The sequence below is a fragment of the Zootoca vivipara genome, chromosome 2 (genome assembly GCF_965207765.1).
Source record: "Zootoca vivipara chromosome 2, rZooViv2.hap1.1, whole genome shotgun sequence".
Taxonomy (NCBI): Eukaryota; Metazoa; Chordata; class Lepidosauria; order Squamata; family Lacertidae; genus Zootoca; species Zootoca vivipara.
In genome coordinates, this window is record NC_142584.1 from 47,946,731 (window position 1) to 47,968,425 (window position 21,695).

Below are 21,695 nucleotides of genomic sequence, written 5' to 3' on the forward strand. Positions count from 1 at the left end.
CTCACAGCCTCTTTCTGTATTTGCCCTTTAGCCTTCTGTGGTATAACTCTGCAGGAGCCATCAATCAGCACAGCAGAATAAGATCGAACAGGGTCTGTCAACCTAGCAGCCTGCTGCATTGCTCTCAGCACTATCACCAGTGGTTGCAGGGCTAGAAGAAGCACCCTATAAACAGGATGGTGTATCTAGGCTGCAAGCCTAATCCAAATTACCTGGGAGTAAACCCTCAGTAAATTCAAGAGGATTTACTTTTGAGCAGGCATGATTAGAATTGTGCTGTTAATTCAGTTTACGCCTGTAGTACTAGATTCTTACAGCTTCCCTCATGGAAAATATGTTGCATGCTCCAATTCCATCTTTCCTGCTTCCAGCCATCAACAGATCATAATCTAGTTTGCAGATGCTACTGCATTCTAATATGTGTGTGTGTGTGTGTCTGTCTGTCTGTCTGTCTGTCTATCTGTCTATCTGATTTAATGCCTTTTATGGCCAACAACTCACAAGCAGAATAATCTAGTTTCGTTGTATTGTGAGAAGAAATGGTGGCCGAGGATGATGCATGAGAGATATTTTTGGGTTTCCCTGTGTCTCTCTCACCAGGCACAATTTTGTAAACCTCTTAATATGCTCCTCCCTTGCTTGAGCCCACATCTTGTCCAAATGAAAAAATGCCAACTTCCTGATCTTTTCTCCATGAAGATGATGTTCTTCTGGTGGTTTTCATTAACCATTGGCTGCATCTTTTCTACAGCTCTATTCTGCAATATCCTTATTTATATGGGATGAACAAACCACACACAGTATTCCATTTGCAGTTACCCTGACATTATAATATGTGCCATTTTATTTTCCTCTTCTACATAATTCCCAACACAGATTTTCTTGCTTTCATGGCTGTTGTCTAGGCTGTCATGGTTTCATCTTGACGTGGGGAAACTCATTTCCCTCCTCCCCTTGACTAAGAGAGATTCAAGGTGATATACAGAGAAATCCTTGGGCAGTGATTTTTGGCCTTGCTTTAATCAAAGCTGAATATGTGAGTCAGATAATTAACATTTCTGATTTGAGAACAATAAAGATACTGGCTTGTATCCAACACCGTGTGTGCAGAGTTCCACTTGTGCAACTGGACTTGCACAGAACCAACCCCTAGCCTTGGATGTAAGGAAGAAGGCAGGCAGGCAACAGCTGACTGAAGGCGGAATGAGGCTGGTGGGGCACAGTGCCCCATTTGCTGTAATGAACCAGTGCCCACTGGATGGAACTTCGGTGTCACCTCAAAAATATGCTTTTTACGGTAGAGTCCACTCATACAACCAGCTGCAAATCATCAAGCACAATGGTTATCAAGTGTAAAGTACCAGAGTGGAACAGGATTGTGTGAACCTGCCCTAAGGCTGATGATGTCAGTCTGAAGCAGCAGCATCTACTCCAGGCATCCCCAAACTGCGGCCCTCCAGATGTTTTGGCCTACAACTCCCATGATCCCTAGCTAACAGGACCAGTGGTCGGGGAAGATGGGAATTGTAGTCCAAAACATCTGGAGGGCCAAAGTTTGGGGATGCCTGATCTACTCCCTCCATCTTTCCCCCGGTTTTAATTGGTACTATACTCAAGCAATAAACGGAGAGCACAATGCTCTGGGATTCTCACAAGAAGCTGTCACAAAATCTTGTTTTGATTGCGGTGTGACTGACTCCTAATAGTTTATACTAACTGTGAAAGTAGTTTCGGTTCATCTGTCTAAGCAGAAGTAGTTTCTCCTTTTAAAAACTGTTGGGACTAAAATAAATAACTAAGAAATTGTGGTTAAGAGAAATTGCTTCAGGCAGCCCTGTTGCAAATGTTGCATGAGAAAGGGAGAGGAAAGGTCCTATCCATTGCGATGGCAAGGGGTTAATTTATTTGCTGTCGTCATCTCGGGTGCATGGGAGTAAGACTCTTGGGGAGCTCTGCAATCAGCAATATCTTTTTATCCTGCATTACATCTCATCTCTGGCTGCATGTGTTCCCCAGGTGAAGAGGCATCCTCTTGTTCATCTGATCAACCTGTGTGCCTGGCCAGTTGGTCCAATCTGCAACAGTACACAGCTGAACCCCCAGAAAGATGGTTCAAAGAGGGGAAGATGGCATCAGGTACTGTTGAAACAACAACAACACTTTGTTCTTCCTTCCAGAAGTGTGTGTGTGTGTGTGTGTGTGTGTGTGTGTGTGTGTGTGTGTGTGTACTTCTGTATTGCAGTGAAGCCTGGACTGCCCCAGCAGTTTTTTCCTGTAAAATGAGTCTGAAGGACTAGCTCAGAGGTGGCCTGGTTATGTTTTGAGAATGGCTAAGGCACTTGGGGACATATTTACTAGCACTAGATGTGTTCTGTTTCATGGCTATGTCTATATATGTAAATCTGGCCTGTGTTTATTGATGCCTGTTGTGTGTTAGAATGATGAGAAATGCTATGGCCCTGTGTTAAATTACATTTTAGAGCCATTTCACAGTTTACATGGGAAATTCATTCGTTTCACTCTGGCTATACCAGCTTTACCCTAGCGTTTTCCCAGAGTAAGCACATCAAGTGTGAGAGGCAGATCCACATCCTTAAATATCTGTGGGTGTGTTCTGGGAGTCCTGGTTTGCCACAGCTTTCCAGTATGTACTGTACAGTATTCTCCTGCCTACAGAAGCAAAGCCTGGTTTGTTGTGGGAAATGCTGGTGTTATGTTGGTGAAACCCTGACAGACGTGGTTTACACTCCTCACATGAACTCTGTTGTAGACATAGAGCAGTATTCCATCCATTCTACCTTTTTAAGCGAAGGGACCTAATTCACACATCCTGTATAAGGCTCTTCTGCACTTGCCATTTACAGTTTCATAGGAGCCATTCCAGTTCTTTCAGAAAAGCTGGGGGGGGGGTTTGCATTAGAAGAAAAAGCTTTAGTTATGCCATTCCAAAATACTAGCTGAATAAGGACACTGCTGTGTGGCAGCATACCAAAAAATCTGAAAAACCCCAGCAACTATACCACTATAAACGATAAGTGTGGAAAGGCCCTAATACTTATCCTTTGGATTTTGCACTTCTTAGAACTTTGCAGTATAAACATTGACTCAAAAAAGTATCAAAATGCGTAAACAAACAAACACCATATTTTAAGGTAAAATGCATTTACCTTAAAATACTGAGATAAAATATGGTTTAAACCAGGCATCCCCAAACTTCGGCCCTCCAGATGTTTTGGACTACAATTCCCATCTTCCCCAACCACTGGTCCTGTTAGCTAGGGATCATGGGAGTTGTAGGCCAGAACCTACAGGGCCGCAGTTTGGGGATGCCTGGTTTAAACAGTGTTTTCAGATAAACGATGTACAATAGTACCTCGTGTTATGTACCGTCCCCCTTACGAATGCTGCGGGTTACGCGCTCCACTAACCCAGAAATAGATGCCCTTTGTGGCGACTTTGCCCCGGGATGCAAGTGGAAGTCGCGCTCCGGTGGCACGGTGGCAGCAGCAGGAGGCGCCATTAGAGAAAGCGTGCCTCATGTTACGAACGGACCTCCGGAATGGATTAAGTACGTAACACAAGGTACCACTGTATTTAAATATGAATTATTATTATTATTAAATAACAGATTGTGGAAAGGGGGCAGAATCAATTTATGATTGAACAAATGTGCATATTGACATGGAATGGAAATAGACCAATCCTTTCACCCCTAATTTCAAGTAGCTTTTAACTCCTAGGCACTTCAATGTGGCTTGTCATTTTATCTTTGATCCATCCAGGCCCTTTTCTAGACGGTGGCATGGGGATGGAAGGTTAAGTAACTGAACTGGCACTGGTAGGATGTAGCTTGCTCGCTATAATAATTTACCTGTCTCACGCTCTGCCATTGGGCCATTTCAGGTGCTTGGCAAATCTCCCATGCTGTTTTTTTTTACCCAGCTGTCAAAAGCAGACATAATGGCTCTGCTCTGAAACTCTCCAAAGGCAAAGCAAAAAGCCTGCTAAATGAGCATCTACAGAGCTACTGTATATTTCCTCTGTTTGTAGCTGTAATATGGTTTACAGTTCCACATAAAGTCAATTCACAGTTTGTTTTAGAGACTAGCAAAGGTGGCAATGGAGCGGGACTGTTTAGTGAACCTACTTATAAAAACATGCCATTGTTTGCAACCCATATTTCCTGGCATACAGACCAAGTTCTGTCTAACCACTGACAGGACCCAGGTTTTTAAACTCCTATTAGGCTTGCACAGCTTGGGAAGAGCTTGCTGGCTTTGTTTTTTTGAAAAAAACAAAACACGAGCCTCCAGCATCATTAACTTAATTGCTGCCTAAATTTCCTGATTCTAGGAGTTTTATGGCTTTGTGTAATGATGTGTGGAGTTGAATGAGCCTGGCTAGATTTTTCAGATTGCAGCAGTTATGGGAAATCTCCATTTCCCCCAGAAAATTGATGAGCAAACACTTATGCAAATCAACTCTCTTCCTCCAAGAAGTAACTAGGCGGCCCTTTCCCCAACAGGGTTGGTTTCTGCAAAATCCCAGTTGGTGCTCAAAGCAAGAACAGGAATCCATAGAGGGTCAGGGAGGCTACTGAGATAGTGATCTGCTATTACAGAAACATTTCTGTGTTGCTTGTAGTTATAAGCAAAGATTGCAGGAATCATTCCCTCGCTCTTTCATTGGGATCAGGCTTACTCTTCCAAATCTGGCCTAACTTTTCATTTATTGTAAGCATTTCAATCCCCACCTCTGTTCTTTGCTCAAGGTGCCTTACAAGGAGCCTGTCGTAAAAGATGAAGCAAAACCAAAAACAAGCAAGCAGCCAATAAAACAAATAAAAATAAAAATATCAGCAGCGATCATCACCACTCTCTCTAGCAGCTCCATACAGAGTCATCTTTCATGCTCATAGCCTATCCAGCTTCCAAAAGATTGCCTAAACCAGCCTTTGTCTTTTTTTAAAAAAAAATATTTGATTGATTTTGCATAGTAAAAAGAACATACATAAACATACATAACATATTTTCCACCTACTTCTGTCCACCCTCCAAGAGCCCTCTCCTCCCACAAGAGGGTCCCCCGAAAAGCGTGCAGTCGACAGTGTAAACCATCCGTTGTCAACCTGGTGCCCTTTGGACTACAACTCCAATCAACTCCAGCCAGCGCCGGGTTGGTGTTCGAACCCATGACCCTGAGCATGAGACTCTTAATATCAGGGTTGTGGGTTCAAGTCCCACCTTGGGAAAAAAGATTCCTGCATTTAAGGGGGTTGGGCTAGATGAGCCTTGTGTTCCCTTTCTTGGGTTGTGTGAAATTTAGGTCCACCCTCCAGCTGGAAAGGTCTTAAGTAGCAAGGTTTGGGAAGACTTCTGTTTGGGACTGCAGAAAAACTGCTGCCACTCATATTGAAGTCCCTGAGGTTGAGGGATATTATATATTGCTATACAGTGGTGCCTCACAAGACAAATTAAATTCGTTCTGCAAGTCAATTCATTTTGTGAAAAATTCGTCTTGCGAATCGTGGTTTCCCATCTTTTTTTGCCCATAGGAACGCATTAATTAAATTTCAATGCATTCCTATGGGAAACCGCGATTCGCAAGACGAATTTTTCACAAAAAGAATTCGTCTTGCGAGTCACCATCAGATTGCAAGATGCATTCGTCTTGCGAAAAATTCGTCTTGCAGGGCATTCATCTTGTGAAGTACCACTGTATCTCCTTTCACGATGCTTGTAGTTTACCAGCTGTGGTCACATGGGCCCAACAGTGCACTTGAGGAGTTCCCTTCATGCCCAAGAAGCAACCCCTCTTGTCATGAGGTGGTGACAGTGGTTACTTGAAAAGTACCCAGCGCTGAAGGAGGAAGTTGGGAGAGTAAAAAAGGAAGGCATCACTTTTCATGACTCAAATCGGCTCCTGATCAGAAAGCAGAGGAACTGAGAAGGTAGGAGGGAAGGGAGAGAGATCTGGGAGGTGGAGGAAGAAAATGGAATGGCCACGTAGGAGAAAGGGGTCAGATGAGAGAGGGGATGGGGGAGGGAGGGGGAGAATATACACTTTCCTATTAGAATTGCACATTTTTTTCACAGTCTTCCCCCTCCCCATCAAATCACATCTGCCTCCATTGACTGAAGTGTAAGAATTTGGTGCTTTCTTGTTCTGCCGTGGTACAAAATCATGAATGTGAGGCACAAGTATCCCTTCAATTCCACCATTGACTAAGCTGGGCACACAGATGTTTTCTGCAGTTTGTTAGTGGTTTTGTTGTCATCCTATGCTAAAGTCATGAAACTCAATAGGAATCCATGTCTTGGGTCAATGGCAAGCAACAGATGTATGGTTGTACTTTACAATCATATGTATGATTGTACTTTAGTAATCTCATGTAAAATAATGCAGATTCAATGTGATATGTTTTAATTATACTGGATCTGACTTTTACCCTGCTCTCCTGGAAAAACAAAGTCTCTCTCTGTGTGTACGTACACTTGAGCTTGTTTCCTGTCTGTCTGTCTGTCAGTCTGTCATGGTGGGTGGTGACGTGACCCCAGGGAGAGAAGCAGCCACAGGGGAAGGTACCCACAACACTCTTTCAACATTCCAAATATGGCCACAAGCCCATAAAGGTTGGTGGCCTCCTGTATTATGCCCTTGCTTTCCCTCTTCTAAAAAAGTTGACAGTGGTCCTTCTGCCTACATGGTGACTTGTCAGGTAACCCCAGGGAACTGGATCCAGGAAGTCAGTCTGCACAAATAGGAGAGGGCACTCTGGAAACTGAGTCCGTGTCACTGGCTGTAGGGGAAGGGTTCCCAAATGGTAAGTGTTTGTCTAATTGTTGCCTTTTGTTTTTAACATCTGTAACTAACGAGCCAGCCCTCGAGATTATTTCTCTGGAGGAGATAATGACGTAGTTTGCATTGCATGACTTATTAGCAATGCAGAAGGTTAAGAAGGAAAGGGAACAGAGTTTATAGCAGGCCAGAGTCTGTAATTCTAGGTGTCAATGCAGAAGACAGTATGAATGGAACAGTGATGGGCCATTGTCTGACCTGTACCACCCAACATCTTTCCAGCGGCTAATAGCATCCATAGATCGTGCATAATTCCATTTAGGTTTAAAGGGACACATTTCACTTAATTATAACAAAAACAACACAAAGGTCCCACTCTCAGACATTTCCTCAGATAACCACCAATTCCCATGTGATAACTTATTATGAATTGGGTGTAAATTATTATTATTATTATTATTATTATTATTATTATTATTATTATTATTTTGCAACAACATCTAAATGAATCTTCATTGAAAATGCTGCATGAATCCTGATGTGGGATATTTATGAATGGGGAAGGTGAGTCTGAAGCTGCCTGCCAGGCACTCTTTTGGAATTCAGGACTTCAGTGAGGGTGAAACCGCTTACTTCAGTAGCTGCCACTGTAATCCCTTTTAACTGGTGGCGGTATTTGTAGGAAGATGGCGTAACTAAGAAGTCTGGCTGGTCTCAACAAGAGGGATAGTGATTCTCTTACATCAGGGGTCAGCAAACTTTTTCAGCAGGGGGCCGGTCCACTGTCCCTCAGACCTTGTGGGGGGCCGGACTATATTTTGGAGAAAAAAAATGAATGAATTCCTATGCTCCACAAATAACGTAGGGATGCATTTTAAATAAAAGGACACATTCTACTCATGTAGAATTCCCGGGCCATCCGCGGGCCAGATTTAGAAGGTGATTGGGCCGCATCCGGCCCCCGGGCCTTAGTTTGGGGACCCGTCTTACATTCTGCTTTGGGGAACATAGCCAAGGATACCCTTTGCCATTCAGAGTACTGTATGCTAGACTGGACCTGGCAAGCATGTTGTTGCTGTAAGTTGACTTGCCTCTCCTAGAACCCAGGAAGCATTTCAAGAAACAGCATCTTCCGCAAGTGAATTCAACTGAATGCTTTAGTTCCAGTGAGTTCCAGTGAAAGATTGGGAGGAACAGTGCAATGTAAGCCTTGCCAGAGCACCTCTCCTGACCTATCCTGAAGCCACGTTGGCTGTTCCAGTGCTGAGACTCTCGGTTCGCTCCTGTTTTCCCCCTGAAGACACCTTGAGATGGGGGGCTTGTCTCCAAAAGCTGTAAACCCACCAGTCTAATCTGTGGCATCTAGCAAGGTGTGATGGGGATTTTGATTACATATCTATAGATGAATGATAAAAACATTCAATCACAGTTAGGCTAAAGTGGAGCTGCGGTCCATGCAGAATGCTGGACAAAGGTATTTAGTGTTTTATCTTCTTTAATTGCCTTCTCTCCTTCTCTCTTTTTTAATTTTAAAGAGATTGCCCTCTCATTTTATGTCAAGAGTCGCTCGAGACAGGGCCTCAATCCCCAGCTGCAGGAGATAGCAAGAAAGAAGCTGTGGGCCGTAGAAAATGACGACAAAGATGTTTGTGCTCTTTTCAAGGTAAAGCTGTTGCTATTACTTCTTAAGCACTTCATGGGTAGCAAATTAGGAATCTGTCCTATGCCAAGTCAGGCCATTGTACCATCTTGCTCAGTGTTGTCTACTCAGCAGTATTGTCTACTCAGAGTGTCAGCAGCTCTCCCATGATCTCAAGGACATGGGAGTCCTTCCCATGTCTGGTGTTTGAGATCTTTAAAACTGAAAATGCCAAGGATTTTCACCCAGGATCTTCTGTGTGCAAAACATCTGCTCTAGTACTGAGCTATGCTTTTGTTTCTTGGCATGCCTGCATAAAGCAGTCAGAGGTGAATAGTCGGCTTTTATTATTCCTGCCACGCCTGTCACTGTAACTAGGTGACAATGTGACGGCACTGATTGTTGGCATCACAGCTGTCAACAAAGCTCTTGGATCTGTAGTTGCAAAAAGAACAATCAGTCCCCCACTCGACAACATATAGCTCAATATGGTTAGAATGCTCCTATAAAAGGGAAATGATTGGAGCCCCCAGATTTATCTCTTTATCCCTTCGATCGCACTCATAATCATATTCATAATTATTTTTGTGTTCACATCTGTGTAACTATCCCTGCTCCAAAGTGACTGGACACTTCAAGTTTTTATAACTACAAAACTTGCCACTCAAATAATGTTGACAAATGTTCCCAAGAAATGTTGTATGTTTTTATATCATCCATTCATGGATTTTTAAATGCTTACTTCTTTCCTTTTTTTATTCCTCTTTTTTTGGTTTCTTCTTGTTGTTCTTATTGATAACTATAATAATACAATATCTCTATCAGAAATGTTTCGTATTTGCTATTTCTTTTCCAAATTGTGATTATATAAATGCCACACATTGTCAAATTATTAAAATTGAATGGAATGTTATTTAAAACTCAGAAAGCTTTTTAAATAATAATAATAACAACAACAACAATAATCCCCACCATTATTTAAATTCCCCACCATTTTTAAATTCCCCTGCACATTATTTGTAATACCATCTTTATTCAAAAGAGCTCAGGTCAGTAAACATCCAATCTCTGCTTAAAAACCTTCAAGAAAGGAGAGTCTGCAACCTCCCGAGGGAGACCGTTCCACTGTCAAACAGTTCTTACTGTCACAAAGTTATTTGTGATGTTTGGAGGGAATCTCCTTTCTTGTAACTTGAAGCCATTGGTTTGAGTCCTACCCTCCAGAGCAGGAGAAAACAAGCTTGCTCCATCTTACATGTGACAGCCCTTGAGATATTTGAAGTTGGTGATCCTATCTCTTCTCAGTCGCCTCTTCTCCAGGATAAACATGCCCAACTCCCTGAACCATTCCTCATAAGGCTTGGTTTCCAAGCCCTTTATCATCTTGGTTGCCCTCATCTGCACATGTTTCAGCTTGTCAACATCCTTTTAAAATTGTGGTGCCCAGAACTGGACACAGTATTCCAGGTGTGACCTGACCAAGGCAGAATAGAGGGGGACTATGACTTCCCTTGATCAAGACACTATACTTCTGCTGATGCAGCCTAGAATAGCATCAACTTTTTTTACTGCTGCATCACACTGTTGACTCATGTCAATAGCTACTCTCCCTTTATGTAGGGCAGGGTTGTATTGTCTTTCTGTAGTCCTGACACCTAGTCTACAATCCATATTTCAAATGCCATTGTTGTAATAGAAGAAGAAGAAGAAGAAGAAGAAGAAGAAGAAGAAGAAGAAGAAGAAGAAGAACACAGAATATAGCACATGTTCATTCACAACATAATTGCCAAGAAAAGTGTTATGTCAGGATTTGTCTGCTGAACTCTGGCGCTTCCCATGGTCTTTCCGCTTTCCTTTTTTGCAGGAGCTGTCAGCCCGGCTGGTTTGTATCCAGGCACAGGACAATCGCTTTCTACTCTCCTTCAGGACCATAGAAGAAATCTGGAAGTTTTCAACATACTTAGCACTTGGTAGATCACATGGAACTGATCACATGGAACTGACTGGCTTTCCATCAGGAGAGCTGGAGGGTGGGATCTGGGGGTCATTATATACGTTGCTGTGGGCAGGACTAGACTCTTAAGTTATGAGAGAAAGAAAGCTTCTGCCTCTGTGTCTCTTTTCAGTATTTATCTTAAAAAAGGTCCAGTTTCACACACTGCTCCCTCTCCCCAACAAGGCAAGGCTGAGGTGGAATGAAATCCACTCTGATGATGCCATGGCTCATGGTGTCAAATGAGACACTACAAGGAAGAGAGATGCCATGGCTCATGGTGTCAAATGAGACACTACAAGGAAGAGAGATGCCATGGCTCATGGTGTCAAATGAGACACTACAAGGAAGAGAGATGCCATGGCTCATGGTGTCAAATGAGACACTACAAGGAAGAGAGATGCCATGGCTCATGGTGTCAAATGAGACACTACAAGGAAGAGAGATGCCATGGCTCATGGTGTCAAATGAGACACTACAAGGCTGAAGTGGTTTCATCTCCATATAAGAGGCAGTTTCAACCCTAGAAAGGTTGTAAAAGATCCATGCATAGCGAAGAGCTGGAAGGGAAGATCAGACAAGGGTTGATGCGTCAAAATTATTATGATGTAAGCATAGGAAACTGAAATTAAATTAGTTAATTGATTGGTTATCAAGCGAGAGAGAAGAGGGTGGTAGTGAGAAAAGGATGCACACACTACATTTGCCCGTGACCCCAGACACTACTGGGTCTGGCCCTCCCCACCCCAGCAGGCAACCTTTGACAAATTATCCCTAATGGAGTGTGGCCCTTGACAGAAAAATATTCCCCTCTTCTACATTATAGGATTTTTTAAAAAAGGTTATTGTGCTTTAAAGTTTTTGTTTTGTGGTTTTATTATTATTATTATTGGCTTATTTGATTTTTAACTACTTCTGAAACTTCCAGCTGAGAGGCGGCTTGTGTAAGTTTGAGAAATAAATAGAACGTTTTCAGTTTAGGCCCTGAGGCTGTGTGGCATAGGCCTGAAGAATGACCGACATTCTGTGTTGAATGTTTTACCTGAGAAAATCACCGCTGTATGTTTGCTCGTGGAAGCCACATGATAGATTTGCATTCTTCCTTTTTTATGGTGAATCAGGCTATGTGGGCTGCTGTTTGGAACATCTTCTCTTCACCCCTGAGTACTGGCTGAACTGTGCCCTGGTGGAGGATACCGAGATAACTGTTGCTTTAGACGAGGATCACATGGCCACCATGTACTTGGGTCTTCTGCTTCAGGAAGGTGAGAAATATGAAGCCAGTCTTGCAGCTCCTCTCCAAATATCCCTTCAGGAGTATGTTTTGGATCCATAATGCTTGTTACTTTTGTTACCCACAAAGGTGGGTAAGGCCCAAGGCAAGTTACAAATCAGTACAATGAAAGCAAAACCAGTAAAATACAAAGGCAGCTATGTAGCCAATGCCCATAAAGCACTACAATTTGAAATAGCTTTAAACCTGGTCTTCCAAAAGAGAAAAGTCCTCGTAATTTTATGCAATGGAATAGAGAGAATGGACCAAACAAGGTCTCGGGGGAGGGAATTCCACAATTGTGACACCATGACAGAAAAAGCCTGGCTTCCTGTAGTTTCCAAGCTGAAGTTTGAAGGTAGTAACACATGGAGCAGGGCTTCCAAGCTGTTTATAGGACAATAATCCTGACCATTATCCATTCTTCTTCCATCTGCAGGAAACTTCTTTGCCAGGGTCGTGGTTGGTGTCCTGACAGATGAAGAAGGGGAGGATTTGAAGCTCTCCAAAAATGAGCTTGTCCATGTGAAAGACATTGCGCATGACACCAAATGGGAAGGGACATCTCTGTTGAACGATCAGAGGGGCCTGGTCCCTGTCACAGCCATGGAACCATTGCCCCATCCTTTTTACCAGTAAGTAGGGCGGCTGTGGCAATCTATACACGGGGCCGACATTGTGAGCCATTTGGGCCGTAACCTGGGTTCACTCAGTAAAACCCTCAGAATGAAAACATTCTTATCTCCGAGGGTAAAGTGGGCTGCTGTTAATATACCTGCCCTCTGTAAATACATCCCGAGATCACTTTTATTGGCAACTATGTTATGAAAGATTAGTGTGTACCATTCCCCACCCCCAAATGTGAAGCAAAGAGTACAGTCGTACCTTGGAAGTCGAACGGAATCCTTTCCAGAAGTCCATTTGACTTCCAAAATGTTCAGAAACCAAAGCGCGGCTTCTGGTTGGCTGCAGGAAGCTCCTGCAACCAACCAGAAGCTGTGGAATCCCTGTCGGACGTTCGGGTTCCAAAGAAGGTTCCCAAACTGGAACACTCACTTCTGGGTTTGTGGTGTTCAGGAGCCAAAACGTCTGAATACTAAGGTGTTCAGGATCCAAGGTACGACTATAAATAGAAATAGAGTGTTCATTCACAGCTCTTCATATCCACAGGTGGTTCCTGAAGAACTATCCAGTGAGCTGTGGCATCTCCAAACAAATCAGCGGACCTGGCTCTTTGCAGATTGGTGAGGACCATCTCATTGGGGGGTAAATTGTATATAACTGACTTAAGACCGATGCATTGTGTACTTCTCTCTTTATTTGAAGTGTGTGTGTGTGGGGGGGGTTGCAGGATTTTTAGAATGTCTTAGATTTGCACAGTATATACCGTGTTTCTCCTAAAATAAGACGTGCCTCTAAAATAAGCCATGGCACGATCTTTTAAAGGCAAAAAAAAATAAGACATCCCCCCAAAATAAGACGTGTTGGGGGGTACCAGTACCTACCCGACCCTGACGTTCACGGGACCCTCCTGGGCAGGAAATAGCCGCCTCAACCCTGCTGTGAGGCCATAGCAGGAGACCCGGGAACTCCACCGCGGAAGAATCGGGCACGCGCGCAAAAAACAAGTAAGCGGCGGCTGATCCTTCTGGCCCCGATGCCGTCCGACGCCACAAAGGAGCCTCAAATGAAAGGGGGAGCGCGAGCGCTCCAACGCAGCCGTTGCTGGAGTTAGCCCCCAGGCGTCTCCAACCGAGAAGAAGCTCCGCAGAAAGCCCCCTAGGAGGTCGGAGGAAAAGGCAGCTTCGTTGCTGAAGCCGCACACACCGCCGCTCTCCAGCTGATCGGCGGGGAAGCACCCGCCCAGGCGAAGTAGGGGCGGACTCCAAGCGAAAAGCAGGCACAGCTTCCTGAGCGCTCATGGCTTCTCGAGCACTGGCGGGGGACTCCCAGCAGCTCGGAGCTGCTGCTGAAGAGAGCGCACACCTTTTAGGTGCCGGGGCAAAGTCCCAGCCGAGCCGCGCCGCACCGTGTGAAGTCCAGGGACCCGGCAGCGGGCGGCGCACAAAGCCGCAGGACCCAGCAGGAGCCAGCAGCAGCAGCCTCAGCCGCGCCGCGCGAAGCCCCAGGACCCGGCAGCGGGATCAGCGGGCGGCGCGCGAAGCCACAGGACCTGGCAAGAGCCGGCAGCAGCCTCAGCCGCGCCGTGCTGCGTGAAGCCCCAGGACCCAGCAGCGGGTGGCGCGCGAAGCTGCAGGAGCCGTCAGCAGCCTCAGCCGTGCCGCGTGAAGCCCTGGGACCCAGCAGCAGGCTCAGCGGGCGGCGCAAGAAAGCCCCTTACCATACTTAATAATGCTGTACTATGCTTACCGGTAATAAAAAAATAAGACATCCCCCGAAAATAAGCCGCAATGTATTTTTTAAGAGGAAAAATAAATATAAGACGTGTCTTATTTTAGGAGAAACACAGTAGTTTGCATTTTTTAATCATTTGTTTAAATTAGAAGCGGAAACATCAGCTAAATTAGTTTCATTTGCCCTCAGTGACATCAAATCTAATTGGCTAGAATAGTGTCGTGACATCATTACATTTACTATGTGATGTACCTAATTGACTGAAACCACACTATGAAAAAGAAAGCGCCTAACAGGCTAGGGTACTGCCAGAGCAACAGATGAGGGGACGGTGATGGCAAATTGGCACAAAAAGTGTGAACATTCACAATAGTAGTGATTATCCCCTACCGTCACCCCCCAGATGCTTTCACTCTGAAAGCTGAAATAGGCAAACATTTTACCCAAGTTTCTTCCTTTCTTCTGTCTTCATTTTAAGGGGAACTGTTTTAAGAAGAATAATCTGTGGTTTCAGGTGAAGCCCAAGTGACAGGACAAAACACAAATGTTATGGGACACAAAGGGGCCTTGTTTTCGCACTCAACCCATAAGCATGCCTTTCTCTGCCACTGGTCACTGTTTCTATGAGAGAATGGTTCAATTGTTCAGCCTGCTGAAGTGAGGGACATTTTCATTTTATTTCTTAGGCCAAGGGAGGTGCACAACTACAGAAGATCACAGAGGGAGAGGATGGGACGAGCTGAGCTTCTGCAAAGGGGACATCATAGAGGTCACTGGCTTTCTCATTCCAGGCCTCCAGTGGTTTATAGGGAAATCCACAACCAGCGGTGCAGTAGGCTTTGTCCAAACCAAATGTGTGCATCCTGAGACTTGTGAGCCAATGTAAGTGTGATATACCCATTGGGGGGGGGAGACACACTTGTGGCCTGGGATAAAGACACAATTGGTGTTTATTGCAAAAATGCAGAAATCAGGTTTGGGATCTTGTTCCGTGTAGAGTGAGGTGTGAGGGGACTGTGGATAGGAGACAGGAAAAATGTTGTTGCTCAAGATTCCCCGCCCCTTTTTTTTTGCTTAAGAAAACGTCTCAAGGAATGTGATCAAAATCATAACATAGAAATGATTTGTGAGTTGAGTATGAGTTTGTTAAATGGAGATGTTTAAATATATGCCTTGCCTCAGGCACAAAGCAACTCAAACAGTACAATTCTATGGGTGATAACTACCTAGTGGGAAGTTAATCTCTGAACAAATCAAGGGGCCTTGTCAACACACAGAGGAAGTACACAGATAAGAGTATCTGTTTACTTTTGCTTGACAGTTCACATTTTCAAATATTTTGGAGTTCTTGCATCCTGTTTCTCCACAAAGTGACTTGAATCAACCCTTGAAGAATCTGGTGCTCATTTTCTTTACTTTCGGAATTTATTTGTAATTATTTCTCCCCCCCACCAAATGATAAATGGTCCCCTAAAGTAATTCATTTAAGCTTCAAGTGTTTGTTTGCATCTGTGAAGACCAGATCTTTTAAAAAATGATTCTGGAGATTTGAAATATAGAATTTCAGGTATTGAGAAAATAGGCTTTTGAGACAAAACCACCACAGCTTATGCCTCTTTAAGGTTTCTGGGAGGCATGTTTTAAAGAAATGTTGGTACAACTTGTATCTTCTCTCTTGCTCTGAATTTCAATTAAATGATAACATTCTTCAGTATGTAGAAATTGGCTTGATGCGGCAACAGTGAGGGAAGAGCTGGGGGCAGTTGCTCCAGTCCAGTAGCTCTGGTGTTCACATGCGAGTTCTGAAGCTTACAGAATATTCCAAATGATGCCCATTTCACTTTAACTTTGGGGAAAGCTTTCTGTGTGTATTGCGCATGGTGCTTGTCCTGAAACAGAAAAGAATGGGGGAGTTTCTGTTCCTGTGGAGGTGCGTCATAGAACTCTAGCTCATAGCTGATGGGTTTATTGTAGGAACAACCTTGTTTCAAAGCAAGGAGATAATTATATTTAGATCAGTGGATGAATATTCGGAAAATACTTTGGTCAAATGTAAGAACAGCTGGAAAAGGAATGTGTACATAGCAATCCTTTGTCTACCCAGAAGTAAGCCCTGTAGAGTTCAGTGTGGCTTACTCTGAGGTAAGTGAGTATAGGATTGCAGCTGTAGTTTAAGGAAGTCCTGGGTTTTTTAAGAGGGTTTGATAAGGCTGTCAAAAGTGGTTTATGGTTTGGTGAATACTAGATCAGAAGGTCGGCAGTTCGAATCCCTGTGACGGGGTGAGCTCCCATTGCTCGGTCCCAGCTCCTGCCAACCTAGCAGTTCGAAAGCACGTCAAAGTGCCAGTAGATAAATAGGTACCGCTCCAGCGGGAAGGTAAACAGCATTTCCGTGTGCTGCTCTGGTTCGCCAGAAGCGGCTTAGTCATGCTGGCCACATGACCTGGAAGCTGTACGCCAGCTCCCTCGGCCAATAACGTGAGATGAGTGCTGCAATCCCAGAGTCGGTCACAACTGGACCTAATGGTCAGGGGTCCCTTTACCTTTTTTATAGTAGTTGGTCTTGGTCCCAAAGATATTCTTAAGCGATCATATGCTGTCAGGTGCATTTTGGGTAATCAAAGAGACACACAAAGTAGAGAAAGATGGTAGCCTTTAATTGCAGCAACTACTGTGTGTGCAACTTGCAAGCTTATGGGGATGAAGAGTCACTATTTGAAGAGACAGAGCAAATGAGGTAAAACAGACAGTTTACATGACAGGGTGGGGAAGCTTAGTTGGTCATTAGCACTTCCTACAGTAAAGTCAATTCAATCAATTTCAGGTAGTTTATCTTCTGGTCAGAGGACTATAAAGTGTTAATACTTCTGGGACATCTAGTTTCAGTGAAGGCTTAACTAGCACGAGTGGCAGCACGAGGCTAGATTTCTAGTGGCAGGATTTGTCCAGGTGCTCTGATTAAGGTATTGTATCACTGCAAGTAATGAGTTTGAAAACTATATGGTCCAAGCAAAAGTTAGAATTAAAACAAACTGGAGGCCTCTGAGCATGTTCTGAGCCTAGGAATTTGTTTTTCAGGATAAGAACTGAACTAAACATTCTTTTGCCCAGAAGTCCATGTCTGCTTAGCTTTCTTCCTTTCAGGAGCCTAATATAGGTGGAAAACAGCAATCTGTTGTTGTTGCTGCTGCTGCAGCTGAACATTTGGGAACTGGAAACCTTAGTGCAAATTGCCTGAGAGAACTACCAGTAGATCCCAACCTACCTTCTATTCACCCTCAGCCTAAAAGCTTGCAAAGTAGATGTCAGGTGTGCTTCCTTAGGGAAGTCATTCCAAAGCTGTGGTGCCCCTGCTGAGAAAAGCTGTCTCCTGACAGTTATTGCATGTATCACATACAAATGTTCCTCATGCAGGAGATGAGTTAGAAGACAAATGAAGCATATATCCTAACCAATTCAGGTACATTTGAGCTTTGTATGTATGCATGTAGAGTTGTGCGTGAAATTGTGGTGGCCACAAGATGTCACTGTTAATCTTCCTCAAGACTTTCAGATTGCGATGCTCTGGAAAGATTTTTCCTTGGAGTGATACTTTCCTTCTCCTGTAAGTGGATAATGAATGCCATAACTACATATCATGCTTCATAACAATACAAAGGGGGTTACTCTCAGGTATATAGGATTGCAGCCTATAGCATTGAAACCTGAGTCTGCAATCCCATACTCCCCTCTGAATAATCCCCATTGGACTCATAAACCAATGCTGTACTCAGACTGATCTCTGAGTAAGCTGCATTTTAAACTGTATTCTAACTTATATTTTAATCAACTGTTTTTTGTTTGTTTTTAATGTTTTTACTGTATTTATATTCAGTGTTAGCCGCCCTGAGCCCAGTCTTGGCTGGGGAGGGCGGGGTATAAATAAATATTATTATTATTATTATTATTATTATTATTATTATTATTATTATTATTATTTTATAACCATGTCTAGGATAATACTTTACATTTCCTTTCTTCATCAAAATAAGTCTGTTGATGGAATATTGTTTCATTAGTTATCTTAATCAATACAATAATTAACCAATTTAAAATAAAATAAATACTATTTGTCATAGTTTAGGTGCTGTTCTGCTGGCAGTAACAGCATTTAACATTTATGGTTTTTTATATAAAAAAATCTGTTTTGGAAAATCATTGTAAGCATACCATGGTGGGTTCCTGTCAGGGATGAACTTGCAGAGCTGAATGAGAATTTGAACCTGAGTTTCCCCAAGTCCTAATTTTGCCATGTTGTATGGAACATTTTCATTCACTGTTTGCCTCACAACTTGTTTCCAGCAAGTTGGTGGAGAAACCCCCGTTATCTTGCTAGAGATATTTTCCCCTGATATGCAGATCTGCTTTCTTAACTTTGGGCAAAGCAGATTTTCCTTGGAACGCAATGCCTTCACCACATCTAAAACTTTAGTTCTCAGCTTCAGCTTTACTGCAAGGAATGGTTAGGAGTGGAAATATTACACATTCCTTAGCAGAGGCAAAGAGAGAAATTAGGATGGGATGTAGCGCTGACTTGCTGTTACCCATGTTTTATCACCAACACAGGCAAAAGAATCCAGTATTTTTTAGTGAAGAAGAAGTCGCTTCCATTCTGCAGGTTCCATCCAATGGCAATGAGACACATTACAGTAATCTTCTGGGTGAATGGGCACAAACAGACATCACTTCTGTGTACAGGCTTGGTGAGTATCCACTCCTCCCTAATACAGACCTTTGTCTAATAGCAAAATGCTGTACTATCTGTCATTCCCAACTCTGCCATTTCCTTCCAACTGTTTACTCCATTCATGTTTTGAATTACCATCATCAATTATTGTTGAATATTAGTGAGCCATCATATTCTTAAATAGCAGGTCAAACAATATAAATGAAAGAGATGGTACTACTTTTATCAAAATTTAAAACCAGATTTTTGTGGCATTTTCCTTTTGGGAAATTAACTTTTCTAATTCAGAATGGGCAACAAGCTCTCCTTTCACCTAAGGGGTCATAGTGCTTCTGAGTGCCTCCTACGTCTGTCTTCTCCCCTTCGAGCACATCTCCCAAGTTCAAGCTAAATGTGTTGTGAGACGAAGACAGTGAAAGCCTTTGGTTTTAGTGCTGTATTTGAGGTGCAGCCTTCTTGCTTCCCATGATCTCATTCTGCATATTTTCCACCCTTTCTCTGGGTCCCACAGATGGCTTTGAACCTGTGGCAATGTACCCAAGAATGTCATCAGGTGAGTATGGATGAAGGGGAAAGTGGGTGCAGTTTTTCCTGAAATGTATCTTCGTAAGGGGAAGCATTGCCTTGTGGTTTATCTCTCTCTTTCAGATGCAGTTGTTCAGGGACTTAAGGATGGCTGGATGTTTGAGAGCTGGGGGAAGCAGGCTAGCAATAGCTTGCCCACTCCTAGTGGTTCTGAAAAGTCCAGTCCTGTTGGTGACTCCTCACCTTCTACCCTGGAGCACTTACTTCTGCCAGAACCAGATGACCTTGATGACCCCAAGTTCTTTATTGACCTGAACGCTGGGCATATGGAGGACTCCGATGTTTTTGACCCTCTATTGACTTTTCTCAACCAAGATGGCTATGTGCCCCATTTCCAAAGTCTCTATGACCTCTCTTTTTCCTTCCTCAGTTCCACCTTCTATGGCTTCTCCAGTGAGGAAGAGCTAGTCCTATACCTAGAGACATCCAGGAACTGGGCCAAGAGAGGTCATCTTGCTTGGGCTCACATCCGGATATGCTTTCTCTTGGGCCGCCTCTGCACCAAGAAGGCCAAGTTCTCTCAGGCTCGAGTCTATTTTGAGGAAGCCATGAGCGCTGTAGAGAGAGGTTTTGACGACCTGCCCCTGCTTGCCTCGCTGCACACGAACCTTGCTGCCATTTACCTGAAGCAGAAGATGAAGCAGAAGTTCTTGTCTGTGCTTGGGAAAGGTGTGGCCCTTCTGGCTTGCCTGCCTGGTCACTGCTTCTGTTCTGAGAATGAGCTTGAGGTCATGATGTACATTCTGAGAGAAGCCATCGCCATGGGAAACTTTGCTTTGGAAGCTCGGGCCTGCCTTCTTGTGGTCAGGCTCTTCTTGCAGCTGGGCAAGTATGACGAGGTCCTGCCTTTCTCTGAACGCTTGCAGTTCCTGTGCTCCAGTGTCTCTAGCCAGGACTCCAGTGCACCCTCTTTGGACCTGATGCCTCTCCTGACCTACCTCTATGACAAGAAGTGCTTGCCGCATGTTGCCTTGGCATCTGCCAGGCTTTCCCCTCCCAGCCCTGTGAAAGGGGCACCAACACCCATTTGGAGAGCTGGATTCATCCTTTCAAATGCTTCCAAGCTCCAGGTGATCCAAGACAGGAGAAGCAGAAGCAGCATCCCCGCTTTGGCTTGCCTCTACCTGAGCTGTGCCCTGACCTTCTGCCATGAAAACGGAGCTGTGCCCACGGAGAGAGCCCTTTGTGCAGTGTTATCCAAAATGTACCTCAAGCATGGCATGTTACAAGGAGCTGTTCATTATTTGAACAGGGCCATTGCCCTTGGCAAAGTGATGGGCGAGGAGGAAGCTTTTGAGTCCTCCCTTTCTTTGGGGTGGGTGTACGCTTTGAGCAGCCAGCCAGAAAAAGCATCGGAGATCATGTTGCGTCTCCTGCGTTCTTTGCGACAGACAGACAGCATCACGCAGGACGGGGTTGTCCACAACCTTCTGGCTATCGCCCTTAAAGGAGAAGGGCAGGTGCAGAAGTCAGCAGAGAACTACTTGAGGGCCTTGAACAAAGCCCAGGAGACTGGCAACAAGCGGAACCAAGCCATTGCCTTATCCAACTTTGGATGCCTGGCTGTCTCTTGCCAGGCAAGCCACCTAGCGGAATGCTATTTTCTCCAGGCTGTTAGGTTGTATTTTGAACTGCAGGGTGGAGATGATGCACAGGTGGAGCTGGTACAGATTCTGCTGTGGCTGGCCCAGTGCCAGGTGGAGATGCATAAGACAGATGAGAGCAAACTGGTTTATGAACTCGCCTTGGCCGTTGCCTTGAATACATGCAACATTATGAGTGAGTAGCTAGCCTATTGGGAATGGGGTTGAGGGGGGAAATGGAGGGTGTTATTTGCTGTTTCCTTGACCTTATTTTTGTGGAGATGTTTAGGGAGGCAGGAGAGGATATATTATTTAACTAGCTGTTCCCGGCCACGTGTTGCTGTGGCTCAGAAAGGGGAAGCAATCATTCCCCCCCAAAAAATGTGTGTTCTGTTAAATCCCCCCACCCTACCCCGATCCATTAATCCTCCCCAAAGGCTCCTCCACTCAGCGCCCCTGTTCCTCACCCCAGCCCCATTCCTCACCCCAGACGACATGACACCTCTCTCTCTGGTCCCCCCACTGCATCACCTCTCTCTCTGCTTCCTCCTGCGTGATGGCACCCATCACCCTGACCCCTCTCTTCCACCTGCAAACCCCATGTGCATCTTGGGATGGGCCTGGCCTGTTCCCCCAGCTGGGCAATGCTGGGCAATGCCATGGTATTATGATGTCACAATAGCCAATGCAGCCAAAGGCAGCAGCTGAGGCTGCCTCAGCTGTACTGCTTTGACATCCAGCAG

At 44.4% G+C, this 21,695-nt stretch overlaps 1 protein-coding gene across 9 annotated transcripts in view; it reads left to right on the top strand.

Moving 5' to 3' along the window:
• The window catches only part of SH3TC2 (SH3 domain and tetratricopeptide repeats 2), a 45,107-nt gene that overhangs the window by 8,947 nt on the left and 14,465 nt on the right, over window positions 1-21,695 (top strand). For 2 of the 9 annotated variants that reach the window (XR_015948101.1, XM_088661823.1), the window contains exons 2-12: window positions 2,017-2,136; window positions 6,719-6,823; window positions 8,334-8,461; window positions 10,302-10,407; window positions 11,552-11,695; window positions 12,143-12,338; window positions 12,874-12,967; window positions 14,744-14,940; window positions 18,664-18,800; window positions 19,296-19,337; window positions 19,433-21,148. Coding sequence is in view for 8 of the 9 variants with exons in the window: in XM_088661823.1 (XP_088517949.1) it covers window positions 2,017-2,136; window positions 6,719-6,823; window positions 8,334-8,461; window positions 10,302-10,407; window positions 11,552-11,695; window positions 12,143-12,338; window positions 12,874-12,967; window positions 14,744-14,940; window positions 18,664-18,800; window positions 19,296-19,337; window positions 19,433-21,148 (2,985 nt within the window). In the remaining variant the exon portion in view is untranslated. Of the gene's footprint in view, window positions 1-31; window positions 230-2,016; window positions 2,137-6,718; window positions 6,824-8,333; window positions 8,462-10,301; window positions 10,408-10,894; window positions 11,039-11,551; window positions 11,696-12,142; window positions 12,339-12,873; window positions 12,968-14,743; window positions 14,941-18,663; window positions 18,801-19,295; window positions 19,338-19,432; window positions 21,149-21,695 lie in introns of those variants that run through there. The other 7 variants (XM_088661826.1, XM_088661824.1, XM_088661825.1 and 4 more) reach the window with 6 other exon arrangements.